We start from the raw sequence: 14,301 nt of genomic DNA, 5'->3' as shown, positions 1-14,301 counted from the left end.
CAAAATTTCATTTTAATGTAGCTATAATGGCTAAGTATTTCATTAGGCTTATATTTCTAAGCTTTATTCCAACTACCGCAAACCACTCATTTTAACAGCTGTAACGGATAAGGACTTCGTAATTCACCGTAATAATTTTAATCTTTTATTTCAAGTAGCACAAACCATCTCATTCTAACAGCTGTAACGGATAAGGACTTCGTAATTCACCGTAATAATTTTGATCTTTTATTTCAAGTACCACAAACCATTCTATAGACACATTTACTTGCTATTATTCTGCCTATTTTCACGCAAGATGCCATAAGGATCCTTATCCGCAATTGTCAAGTAAGACGCGATTTAGTGTATATCACTACTGTGGTCGGGTTTTAGAGCAACAAAATGTCGACACCTGACATGATCTTACGTAAAAGGAACGTCATCAGTGTCTCTCAGTCCCCACTGAAGCCAGAGCTTTGACATTAATTTTCATGTTAAAGTCCTTGGCGAATTGTGAGATGTCAAGCAATGATGCAAGAACATGAGGATTCGGACTTAAATATTCAGAAAATTGAACCAGTGGTCAAAAGCAATTACATGTAGGAAAGCCCTGATCGGATCACAAGAACAACCCCCTAATCAAATTTGTCGATGATAATTAGTCTTCACGTTGTGTATGTAAAACCTGCTCATTCAAATCTAATTTCATCGACAGTGCGCAGAGATGTAATTCATATAAGGGAATCTGGGAATGAAACGAGGACCCGCTATGTTATATGTGCAAACGTGGTATATATTATTTTTCCTAACCGTCTTACTTGATATCTAAGGCCAAGGCATTTACTTGATATCTAAGGCCAAGGCATTTTTTTGTGTTGTGCCAACTCATTTCCTATCATTTTTTTACATGGCATCTCTATGTAGGGACCCCATGTTCGCCATTACGAGGTTCAGCGAGATATTTATGGTCCATTCGCTTTTGGCTTATATGATTAGATTTCGCTGAAGATTAGGCCTAAATACAACAGGACTTGGGCCCTCGCGATATCCTATTAGTTTCTGAGTTATCCCTCTAGGTCGTTTAATTTGTATTGGAATAATAGTGGAAGGACATGAGTTGCGCTATTAATAACGATTTGCTGGAGCGATCTCGCTTCAATTCAGAAATACTGTGGATGGTTACTTTTATTAACCGTTTTAGCAATGCACAGAACGGGATTAACTTATTAAGACGAAATTTAGCCCAGAAAATTGTTAAATATAACCGCAGGTTCAGCGGTGCAAATGAATAAGGAAAGTGTACAGATACAGCTTTGGATGCCAATCTCTTCCTTCAGTCTTTCAATAGAAGTTCTATGGGATTGCAAAGATATATACAGGTGAAGGACTTGGGCGCAGGTGATTTCAGATCTGCGTCTTTACATCGCAGATCAGAGACCCCCATAACAAGATCCACACAGAGTCAGCCCCAATCTTTAACATTCAATGAAGAAATGCGGCCCTCTGAAATATTGCAACAGGCCGAAGCAGCCGCAACTGCAACAGGAGTAGACACCGCGTGTAGGAAGGGTGTGCGCTACGGACAATGCAGAAAGAATCACGCCGCCAGCATTGGGGGTTACGCTGTGGATGGGTGTGGAGAATTTATGGCCAGCGGAGAGGAGGGAACTGCAGGAGACATGAAGTGTGCAGCGTGCCACTGTCACCGAAACTTCCACAGGAGGGAAGCTGAAAACGAAACCCTGTGCGAGTGCCATCGCATACGCAGGTGATCCTCTCCCATTCCGATCTATGAGGAACTGTAAGTTATGTGCCACTCAATAACATTAATGAAACAAAGTTCTGCCTGACCTGTGGAAGATTTAAATTGTCCTTGTCCGTAAACTAGCTATAAAGGAAAACATATGTTGCATATAGATTTCCAAATCAATTGACCTAGCATTATTTACTGAGTGATCATTTTAAGTGGTGATAATGAAAAATATTTTGGATCGTTTAACCTTCTGTGTGCATAAGCTGTGAAAGATCATAATTTTCATAGATATGCTGATAAGAAAGATCTTGTACATTGCTTAATCGTTTATCATTGATAAAGCTAAATAGTTGTTTGCTAGATTTACAAATTTTGTTTGCCGTGGATATGCATATGATCAGTTTGCTTACTTTTCTGAATACAATGGAGCTTCCAGATACTAAACATGGGTTTCTATGAGTAGCACTCCTTTCTTTTAATTATTTGAATAGATGTTTCAATTCATATTGGAATTATGGAAAGACTTAGCGGCCGATTGACTGACATGGAAATGGACATTCATTAGAAATCGAGCGAACTGATAATGAAAATTACAACGAACTAGGTTGAAGTTACTCAGCAACTGTATTGTTCTCATACCACTGTCCCTCTGTCTCCGCGGCTTTCTAATAAAATTTCATCCACCACAAGTTCGATTTACCATCTGTGTGCCAATCTGCCTCTAACCGAGAAGTTCGATTTCCCATCTGTGTGACAATCTACCTCTAACCGAGAATTCATTGAAAATTAGTAAACAGATACATAATTAACATCAGCTACACACACAGTAAAATAGTCAGTCAACTATATGCAACAATATAACAATGTAACAAAAATAAGGATTAGCTTTTACATTATTAAATTGGTACTACAAAATATCAAGTAGAGAATATGACCTAGATATATTTTTATGGAGTCATGCATATTCAATGTATGTCGGCATTTTAGTTTTCATTTTCATTATTTTCATTTTTTACTTTTACAATATTATCCGTTATTTATCTAGGAATTTCCATACTTCACCTAAAAATTTATAAGAACAATTAATTTTAACAAACACTACATCCACATATTTAATTAACTAAACTAACTAAACTTACAAAGTTTCTTGATTTCTAACTCCAAAATACATTTCGGTGACTTCCATAAAAAATACGCGAACCTGAACATGTAAAAATAAAACTAATGATCTAAGAATATCAATTGTTGTAAGTGATGAGTGCCACATAGATGAAGAAATTTCCATACAACATAAGTGGAATTTTGTTGTAAGTGATGAGTGCCACATAGATGAAGAAATTTCCATACAACATAAGTGGAATTTTGTTGTAAGTGATGAGTGCCACATAGATGAAGAAATTTCCATACAACATAAGTGGAATTTATATACACTTGCCTAGGTTGATAATCACAAAATAAAACAAGTTCACATAGTGCATCTACTTTTTGGCAGTAGATGGATCATGGCAAAATAACCATGCACATGACATATCCAAAAACTACATTGCATAGCATTTGGAGATGTCTCCATTACCATGACTTTGAAATAGAAAAATAAATTCCATTTGATAACTCTTTTATTACCCTAACTTTTGTAATGTGACTATAATTCTAGCATAGCATGGCTACAAGAACCATGATTGACCGACATAGTGAGTTTTAATCATTTAAATTTAATTGTCAATTGAAGGAGAGGTCGAAATTTTGGAACCCTAAAGGATGATGGATATTGCTTGCTTGGAAAGCCATGAAAGAAACCATGAACTTAAATGTTGAGGTTAGTGAACTATCACTTGTGGACCTAATCAAGTGAACTTATTAATAGCTAATTTATGAGATGTGATTGGATGTGAACTAGTTATTGAAAATCAAATTTATGAGATGCAATTAGAGATGGTGGAGGAGAAGATGGTGCCCTTCCCCCTTGAGCATCAAAGAGACATGTGTATGGCCTCTTAAACACACAAAAGGACATTGGAAAGAAATATATGAAGGCATAGACAAATAAATGTGTTGACGTTGGTGGCCTCACTCTCACTGGTTGATTTTTTTGTCTTTGAACTCTCTCTCACTAATTAAGTCCACCCAAGTTTCCTAAATTGAGGTTCTCTCCCTTCTAAGTGCACTTACGATGATCATTTGAGCATGTGGGAGTTGTTGGAATTAACAATAGAAGACAAAGTGCTCTGTGAGTTAGTATCAAACCTTTGTGCATAAGTTAAATTGTTGCAAATTATTGATGCATCCTCTATGAATTGCGTACGAGGCCACTAAATTGTTTGTCTAATCTTGTGCTAATTGGTGGGAGGTTCAATGAAAGAACAAATCAATAAAATGATTTTTTTATAGTTGATAAGACACTTGGACATGGAAATTAGGGTCAATTTGGCTTTTGCTAATATCTTGGTAAACCACTTGGACAACGGACACTACTCTATTGTTGTGTTTTCTCTGAAAAGGAAACTGACACCTACACAATGAATTCCAACTCCTAAGACTGAGTAATACCCCATCTGAACATTAAGTGAATCCCTTTGAATGAATTCAAAGGAAAGAGTAAGTCGTTGTGGCGCTTACTACTAGTGAACAATTGATAAATCACCTGGGTGCTTATTGTAGGTACAAGTAATAGACCAACTCAGTGGTTACTATTAGAGGGATGTTGATAAACCACTTGGATAGTGACATCCATACTCTAAGTATTAAACCAAGCCTTTAGTGTGAATTCTCTAAGTAAACATTCCTTAGTCATTGGATCCTACTCAAGGGTGGTCAACAACAAGAACATTGTTGTGTAGGTGGCTTATGGATGCATGGAGATTGTAAGTCTCTCTTTCAGTTGCCAGCCAATTTAACCACCGCAGATAAGTATATTACATTTGCATATATGAATCATTAACCATGATGCTCAATGCTTTGCTTATGACTAGTATGAGATCTTGTGTTTCTATGATTTTAATGAATGTCTATATTGTCTTCTTCAATATTATGAACTCATGACAAACATGAGAAACTATATGCTTAAGCTCTCTTAGTTGACAGCAATGACTTTTGAATATAGTAACTCAACTTGTTCAAAAGATTAGCAATGTGTGATAGATGGAATGCAACTCTTCTTAAATAGTTATAAGAACCTATGTATTCATGCTTAGTTAATTGATAAGCATATCCCTCTAAACAATTTTAACATGATTGCAAGTTGTATAAGGAATTGACAATGCTTCATTACATGTTTCATTGAATTGATTAAATGATCAAGGTATTGAAATAACATGTTTCCTATATAAAAATATGTTGAAAGTTATGCATGGTATTAATTAATCATTTTAATTAAGATGTTTAATTGTATTGTAAGCCTACCGACACAAGAACGAAGAATGTAATACCAGAGGAAACGCAATACGAGGGGAAACGATATGAGGGGAGATGGTAATGGGGAAATGGTACTCGAGGGAAATGGTACTTGAAGGAAGTGTTAGAATAATGGTTTGGTGAGCGGTAGTACCATGAACCATGATACTCGGGAACATGGTACCGGGGAAGTGATATTGTGAAACAAAGTATCGAGGGAAGTGATCACGAGGAAGCCAAATAGTGTGCTGGTACAAACATAATAGGTGTGCCATGTGGACCCTACATGGTGATGGTATGTTAACACGTTGGCAAAGTGCGGCCATGTGCACGCCACATAGATTTATTTTGATGACATGGCCTCATTAATAAGCTAAAGTTCCGAGAGGCATAACTTCCTACCGAGGAATTAAACTAAATTGTAGGATTTATTTTAGAATTTGGAAAATTTAATGAAAAGAGGTTGTCGTAATCGCATTTTCATATAAAACGTTAGAGATCCTAGGAACTAAACTAAATTGTAGGATTAATTTTAGACTTTGGAAAATTTAAAGAAAGAGGTCGTTGCAATCGCATTTTCATAAAAGGGTGGAATGTGTCACATTCTATGCATCGCAATAGTGAGAACAATAGATAGGCATGACCAGAAACCATCTGTTCGAGCGTCGCGTTTACGAAAGCAAATAGTACTTTATGAGAACCAATAGTACTGGACTAACAACGTGCACAATCCTTAAGGAGATATTGTCATTGAGGAACATCTTCCCAACACCACGGCCCCTCGTAGGATTATTCAGATGATAAGAAAGCCTTTGCTGAGATGGAATGACCAGTGCCACCTCATTGAACAAATCAGAGGGTAGCCAGTAGGCCACATACGATATATATTAATCAGCCACCGAACATTCCCATGCTCAAGCAATCGGCTTCTTAATTGTCATCAAAGGATTTCTGTTTGCCTAGCTGTCAACACTAACATTCCAGTCATCAATAGAGTCGCTAACCCCGAAGACAGTTAACATGCAACAATAGGCCACAGCGAGGACACATTTGGGTTACCAAACACAATTTCCAAACACTCAAACAGATTAATCAAGTTTAACGAAACAGATTAATCGATAACTATAAGAAGCAGCCATTGTGCTACCAGTTTACTTTAAGAAGCAGGCATTGTGCTACCCACTTGTAGACCAGTTGGTTTGTTTATGTGGATTTAGTTTTTATTGAGTGCAAATTTTATTGGCAGGGATTGAGGGTCTTGAGATAAAAATCTTGTTGATAGGTATTGAGTGTTAGAGCTTAGCGTATTTCACACAAATTTCTAAACGACCTTTGGCATCTCACTTAATAAATTAAATGTAAGTATGTGTGAAATATATATATATATAAACTCCCTGTATTAACAATTCGATCTTCACTTTGCATGATCCTGGCAGAAGAACACAACGAAATTCATGATTAATCACCGCACCAATTAACAAATTGTACTTGAAACAACAGCCATAACAGCCTGGACCATCAGATCTTTGAATTTGCAAATTCACCTCACAATGATATACCAATCTTCCAAACATCTAGTGGCTTTTACCACAAAGACAACAACACGGTCAGTGCGCCTGAAAATGCTTGCACAGTTAGATCCACTCCAAGGTCAGCACCACTTGTCATCTCTGATTGATCTGCTGGATACTAGAGTAGATCCCATCAAATATATCTCAGATAGATTGATGCTGGGGAATTCAAAATAAATGACAATGACAACTCGATCAGTGACCTTGAAAATGCATGCACAGTTAGATCCACTCCAAGATCAGCACCACTAGTAATCTCAGATTGAGCTTTTGGGATATCACACTTGATCCGATCAGTTTCATCTCACACAGATTGGTGGTGGGGATTTGAAAATAACCCACAATGACAACAACTCGATCATTTCCCTGGAAAATGCTTGCGCAGTTAGATTATCTCCAAGATCAGCACTACTACTCATGTGAGATTGATCTTTGGGATATCAGTCCAAGTCCTATCACTATCATCTCCAACAGATTGGTGGCGGGTATTTCAGAGTAAGCCACAATAAGCATTTAGATTATCTCCAACATCAGCACTACTACTCATGTGAGATTGATCTTTGGGATATCAGACCAAGTCCTATCACTATCATCTCCAACAGATTGGTGGCCGGTATTTCAGAGTAAGCCATAATGACAATCACTGAAATAAAAATGGAAGAGAACAAAATGTGGAGCATAGGATTTGTTTTTCTCGGTATTACAAATCACTTAAACAAAATTACATTGGAAACATCAGTGATAAATGACTAGATTTAAACTCACTTAAACTGATCTAAGTGAAACAAATTACATTGGAAACATCAGTATAAATGACTAGAGTTAAACTCACTTAAGCTGGACTAAGTGAAACTAAACTAGGACACTTGGAGGGACGGTTTTGACACCTAATCGCTGGTTGGAATTAGTTCTCCAACACTCTCTCTTAATAACAACCACATAAAAATTCACTTGGGTGAAGCCTGGGAGACCGAAGTTCAAATCTCATTAAGTACACTAACCTGCTATGGTGGAAGCTAAAGGGGCAAATTCCCCAATCCCGTCTTGGCAGCACGTGAGTTTGCTCTTGCTAAAATCATAGGATCTTAGTATACCCGACTTGCAGGTGGTTGGATGTACTCCTGGTGTTATAGAGGCAGCTACGAGGATTGATCCTGGGTCTCCCATAGATTAGGACTGGCAGTTACAGGTTCACCATGTAGTTTAAAAAAAAAACCACATAAAAATTCAATTAAGATACTTGCTAGTCTATGTCTCAACTAGGCTTATAGTTTAAAAACAAATTATTTTTCTTCTTCTCTTCTTCAATATTAGCCTCTAAATTGTTTCAACATTTTCTTATTGTTGTATTCTTCAAGCTTCAGTTTCTTCATTTGCTAGCGCAGGTCATCCATTCTTCTAGGTTGTCTAAGCATATCTTGGACTTTTTAAAAAAACGACTTATATGTGGGCTGCTGCGACATATTATCTTTGGTGTGTTTTTCTTCAATCTAATGCAACATAAAACCATAATATAATTTCATTTCTTCAAGACTCCAATACCTGAAAATTTCATTAATTTCTTCATCATGCATGTTGTCTTCAACATTCATTTCTGCGGCTTCTATGCAAACATTATCAAGGCATGGTGTTGCAAGCCATGCTTTAAGGAAATTTAACTATGCTTCAAAATCATTTTGTGTACCCACACACTGAAAATCAACATTAGAATTAAAAATATTTACAAAACCACATTGGTTCTGTTCCTTCTTCTTTGTGATGAGTGTTTCTTTTTGTTGTACTTCCAGCTTTGCTTCTTTTTCTGTCTCTGTTTTCTCTTTGCGGGCTTCCTTCTTTGCATTTTCCTCTGTCTCTGTCTCTTCAACTTTTGTACTAATTTGTGTTGCTGCAAACAGGTTGTCTTCCACTTGATTTTCATATTCAAGTAGGATTATCTCATCAAATAGCATCACGTCTATATGATGCTTTTGTTGCATCATCTGCAACCATTCATCATTAGGCAACAATTCTTCATCAAATTTTACATTAGTAATATTATTTGTTGGATTCGCCATAGTATCGACTGCCAATGGTAGTTTAATTGTGATCACCAAGCTTTGTTACTCGATTCACCAAAATTTCATTAGCAAGCTCTGTTGGTGGAATCACCAAATTTTCGTTAGCAAGTTTTGTTGCTAAATTTAGTAAATCTTCATCCACTTGCAACTCTGCATAGTGGGATTGACCAAACTTCTCATCTGAATGTAGATTTGCAACTATAGATCCACCTTCATCTTCAACTTCAATGCTTCCCTTTACACCAAAACTCCTTTCAAGGATATCACAAGTTTCCTTGGTTGTCTTGGTATTTGAAGTCAGGGGAAGAATGTTATCATGGACAAATTCTTTTTTGCATGTCAATGCAAAGGCATCTTTTTGCCTCTTCACTTCCAAATCTAAAAAATTACTTATTGTCGTTTTCTTAACCTCTTGACTTTTCTCACTATAACTCAACAACCTAAACAAACATTTCCATTTATTGAAAAAACTACACTTTCAAAACAAAAAAAACTTTTATAGAAATATCACAATACCCCTTTTTCATTTAATTTCCTTAAAAAAAAAACACTCATTTTTAAATAAATTTTACTCCATTCCCTTTTTTAAACCCTCTTCATAACTCAAAATCCCTTTTTAAAATCTTAAATAAAAAAATGTTTCATAAAAAAAAAAATTATTAACCTAAAGAAACTTACATTTTTATACAAATACTAATGAGCCCTTTTTTTTTAAGATTATTTTGTAAGACTTTGTATTTTTTTATTGAAATAAACTTGCCCTTCGAATATCCAACGAAGGATGCAATACCAACTTGATTTTTTGACTTTTCAAAAAATCCCGACCTTTACTTCGTAGTGCTTTTTTATTTTGCTAACACGGCATGAAGTGTCACGCCCCTAGGCTGGCAGTAGTCTTTCAACCACTCTTGGCGAGGTGCGGCACCACCGAACACTTTCTTTTCACCAATACTTATGTTCGTGGACTACACCTAACCACTTATCCTACTTAGTTTGTGTTTCAGAACCAAGTATTATTAATGTTTCCTTTATACCAATGAACACCCATACACATTCATTAACATCAGCAATTATACATGAAGAACACAATTGCACAGTATAAAGGGAGGGGCAACTCCCTGAACAATGAGTCTGCCCGATAATATATTATACAGTCTTTCAATATTACAAAGCTTTACAAGTATACTTGGAAACACCAAGTTTCATACTTAGCCAAATTTACAATCTTCGGCAAACTCGGTTGCCTAGCTCGTCGGCGCCTCTGCACGGTCGTCGCACGACTCACCAACCCTTCGTTCACCTCGTCGCACGATCGTGTTGTTTGCCCAACTTGGGCGCGCCTCCAAGTCGCCACACACGGGCGCCTCTACACGAGTCACACCTCCGTTCACAATCTCAACACTTCACCAAAAGTCACACCGTGCACACTTGCACGATGGGCGGGCGCTCACCTGAGTCACCCAAGAATCTGTGCCAAGTCGTCACACAACCTGGGCGCCACAACTGTGCACGTCTTACTCCAACTGGTGTGCGACCTCTACCCACGTCCTTCACCCAAAACCAAGATGTGTGTTCACCTCCGTGCGGCCTTGCCCAAGAACGGGCGCATCACCAAAACTACGCCTTTCCTCTTGTGCATCCACCCCTTAGATCTGTGCACCTCTTCACATGAGCGAAGTCATTGTGTGATGAGCGATGGTTCAAATGAGATCTGCTCCTCACTAATATATACGAGTGGCAGGGCGAGGTCTTGGCTACCCAGCCGACCTACCCACGCCCTCAACGCCATCGCAATTTCCTTCTAAACATGAGTCGGCCTTTTCTTCAAGCGCCCATGAGTCAAGTCGGCCTCACTACGCTTGTTGGTTTGCCCATGGATGCTCCTCCATGCTCCTATGCGTATATATAACCTCCTCGCTCTCTTTCTTGTGCGCATTATAACACATCATTGTCGTACATGAAGCTGTGAGCTCGCACCTAACGCTGATACCTGCGCACGGACTATAGGTCCTTACATCCTCCTCCACCTAAAGTCGTTGTCGTCCTCGACAACATACCATCCTAGTAGCCATCCACAAAGATCATCATCAATATCTGTCTCATCCTTGGTCCATAATGTCAACTCCTCCACATACTACAAACATCCCTGCAACATATGTAGAACTCCCATCTCCATCATGTGTCATCCTCATCCTATGAACTTTCCTCCTCGCCTGCCTGATGCTAGCATCTCTCCATGCACTTCCGGACCCCATGTTTGAACTAGTTGGGTAGCTAATCCAACTATTACGCTCAAGCCATGAGAGTGAACATCCTTATGCCCTCACTAGTCTATCTCGGATTCTGCCACATCTCAGACTCACCGAGAATCTCCCCCATGTTCAGGTCCATGGAACTCCATCCCATCTGCAACATGTCATGATGCTTGATGCCAAGCCATCCCTGCACCATCTGTCATACCTGCTCAACCTGTTTTAAGGACTCACTGCCATGAGCAGCTAACAATGAGCCCCATATTCTTTCCCATCTAAGAAGATGTGGAGGGAGTAGAGCTTGAATGCTCACCCTCACTAATCATCTCAATCCATCTGTCAGGATTCTCTATCTCCATTCTCTGTAGATAGGTGACCTGATCCTCCTCCCAGACATTCGGCCTCACATATGCATCATCATCATCACCATCATCTTCGACCACTTCTAGCCTTCTTGACAAATCCAGGATACTATCTGAAAGAGTCTTGATGACCAATAACCGCTCAGTAAGCTTTGTCTCAACTGTAGAAAACCACTTACCCATGTCTTCCATCCGCTTCTCATCATACATTTGCATCACTGCCAACTTAAAACTAGGCTTTGTCACTCCAATGGTTGGAACACCAATGGGTACATCTTCCCTTCCATCATAAATGTAAAGCTTCTTCAAATGTGGAACAATCATAGCATCGAATTGTTTCAAGAATTCCATTCCCAGCACAGCTTCGTAGTCATCAATCTGCACTATAGTGAAGTTGACCTTACCTGTCCACTCACCTAGTGTTGTGTCCACCTTTTCAGCTACACGAAGAATACTATCCGGAGGACAATTGACTGTCTTCATCTGTGCCTTCACCGGTGAAAATTTCAGCCCAATTTTGCTCGCAGTATCTTCGCCCATGAAGTTGTGAGTAGCCCCACTATCCACCATAGTGAGTATATCAACACCCTCAACCTTCATTTGAACATACTCCAAACTGTTCCTCTCAAGATCCCTCTGAGAGATCACCTCTGTAGTAGCAGCAACACCAAGTATCTACATCATCCCACCAGAAGCTTCTTCATTCTTCGTATTAGACTGTGCAATAGTAGCCACTTTCGGTCTAGAAGGACAATTCTTCACCGTATGTGGTCTAGCACATATCCAACACTTCAAGGCTTTCTTCGTCTTCGAATTATCATCTGATTTTGAAGCATCATCCTTCTTCTTATCTTTCAGCTTATCGGACTTCTTCTTCCTATCATCACAAGTTTCATTATAATGCTCCACCAACCTGTCCACAGCAGCAAAAGCTTCCTCAAGTGTTCTAATCCTCTACCTCTTCACTTCATTGAGTGCCCAAGGCTTCAATCCAATAATGAAATTGAACACCTTGTCCCTCTCCGCCATGTCAGGAAGTTCCAGAACCGCGCTTGCAAACTCCCGCTGATATGTCTGAAGGTTCCCGGTCTGCTTTATGAAATTTGTCTTCATCCTTGCTTCCCACATTTCATCCTAAGGACTGAAATGGGTATGCAAAGCTTTCTTCATCTCATCCAAAGAAGTAGTGTCACTAGCACTGCCATTGGAAATCTGATCCATCCTCCTTCGCCACCACATCTTAGCATCCTTTGTCAAGAACTGAGTAGCTACCTTGACCTTCGTCTCATCATCAGATAGACCCAATCGTTCCAAGTACCGTGCCATGTCCCATAGAAAGTTGCCAAGAGTCTTTGCACTCCTTGTACCATCATAAGATTCTGGTTCCTTGACTTTCACATGAGGCACTCCTCCACCTGAGTTATGCCTCACGGACTTCTTCAACACCGTGATCTCATCTCTGGCTTCATCAAGAGATTTTCACAAGCCCACGATCTCTGTAAGACCTTTGTCTCTTGCCTCTTCAACTCCTTGACCCTTACTTCAAGTTGTGTACAGATAAGATCAATGTACTCGTGTTGAGTCCAGATTTCATCGAGCTCTTCCTTTATCTTCGAATTGGCCTCTTGATCTCTCTCGATCAAGTCCATCTTCTTAGTCCAGAAATCTTCTAAGTCCTCCATCTTCTCCAACACTTTTTCAATGAATGCCATAGTAGCATCCTTCGCACCATGACTAGACCCAGCCTGAGATTCAGCTGCCATTGCTAACAGCTTCCTTCTTCTTTGCAATCTAGTTTCGACCATCCAACAGCTTACCTGCAACCATGAACTAGCTCTTGTTCCACTTGTATGTGAAACAACTCCCTTCACCTGCAAGTACTTGCTTCATTGTCACCAACTGTCCAGCTTTTTCAATCCTGAATCAGCTTTAATCACCAGCTCCAACCGAGCTCTGATACCAACTGTCACAACATTGGAGACGACGGTAGTCTTTCAACCGCTCTTAGCGAGGTGCGGCACCACTAATCACTTTCTTTTCACCAATACTTATGTTCGTGAACTACGCCTAACCACTTATCGTACATAGTTTGTGTTTTGCAACCAAGTACTATTAATGTTTCCTTTATACCAATGAACACCCATACACATTTATTAACATCAACAATTATACATGACAAACACAATTGCATAGTATAAAGGGAGGGGAAAATCCCTGAACAATGAGTCTGCCCGATAATATATTATACAGTCTTTCAATATTACAAAGCTTTACAAGTATATTTGGAAACACCAAGTTTCATACTTAACCAAATTTACAATCTTTCGCAAACTCGGTTGCCTAGCTCGTCGATGCCTCCGCACGGTCGTCGCACGACTCCCCAACCCTGCATTCACCTCGTCGCATGATCGTGTTGTTTGCCCAACTTGGGCGCGCCTCCAAGTCACCACACACGGGCGCCTCTGCATGAATCGCACCTCCGTTCACAATCTCAACACTTCACAAAAAGTCACACCATGCACACTTGCACGACGGGCGGGCGCTCACCTGAGTCACCCAAGAACTCGTGCCAAGTCGTCGCACAACCCGGGCGCCACACCCATGCACACCTTACTCCAACTAGCGGGTGACCTCTACCCGCGTCCTTCACCCAAAACCAATATGTGCATTCACCTTTGTGCGGCCTTGCCCAAGAGCGGGCACATCACCAAAACCGCGCCTTTCCTCTTGTGCATCCACCCCTTAGATCTGTGCACCTCTTCACATGAGCGAAGTCATTGTGTGATGAGCGATGGTTCAGATGAGCTCTGCGCCTCACTAATATATACGAGTGGTAGGGCGAGGTCTTGGCTACCCAGCCGACCTGCCCACACCCTCAACGCCATCGCAATTTCCTTCTAAACATGAGTTGGCCTTTGCTTCAAACGCCCATGA

At 39.6% G+C, this 14,301-nt stretch overlaps 1 protein-coding gene across 4 annotated transcripts in view; it reads left to right on the top strand.

The window, feature by feature from the left end:
• Positions 1 to 1,064: 1,064 nt before the first annotated feature.
• Positions 1,065 to 14,301, top strand: part of LOC149165977 (mini zinc finger protein 3-like) — a 139,843-nt gene continuing 126,606 nt past the window's right edge. The window contains exon 1 of one of the 4 annotated variants that reach the window (XM_089431244.1): positions 1,065 to 1,750. In XM_089431244.1, the coding sequence (XP_089287370.1) occupies positions 1,338 to 1,750 (413 nt within the window). In that variant the 5' untranslated portion in view covers positions 1,065 to 1,337. The remainder of the gene's footprint in view (positions 1,751 to 14,301) is intronic. The other 3 variants (XM_089431246.1, XM_089431247.1, XM_089431248.1) reach the window with 3 other exon arrangements.

The sequence above is a fragment of the Pinus tabuliformis genome, chromosome 5_1, assembly GCF_031772625.1.
Source record: "Pinus tabuliformis cultivar Carrire ecotype Pingquan chromosome 5_1, CPIR1, whole genome shotgun sequence".
NCBI classification, from domain to species: domain Eukaryota; kingdom Viridiplantae; phylum Streptophyta; class Pinopsida; order Pinales; family Pinaceae; genus Pinus; species Pinus tabuliformis.
This window is presented reverse-complemented; position numbering and strand designations above follow the sequence as displayed.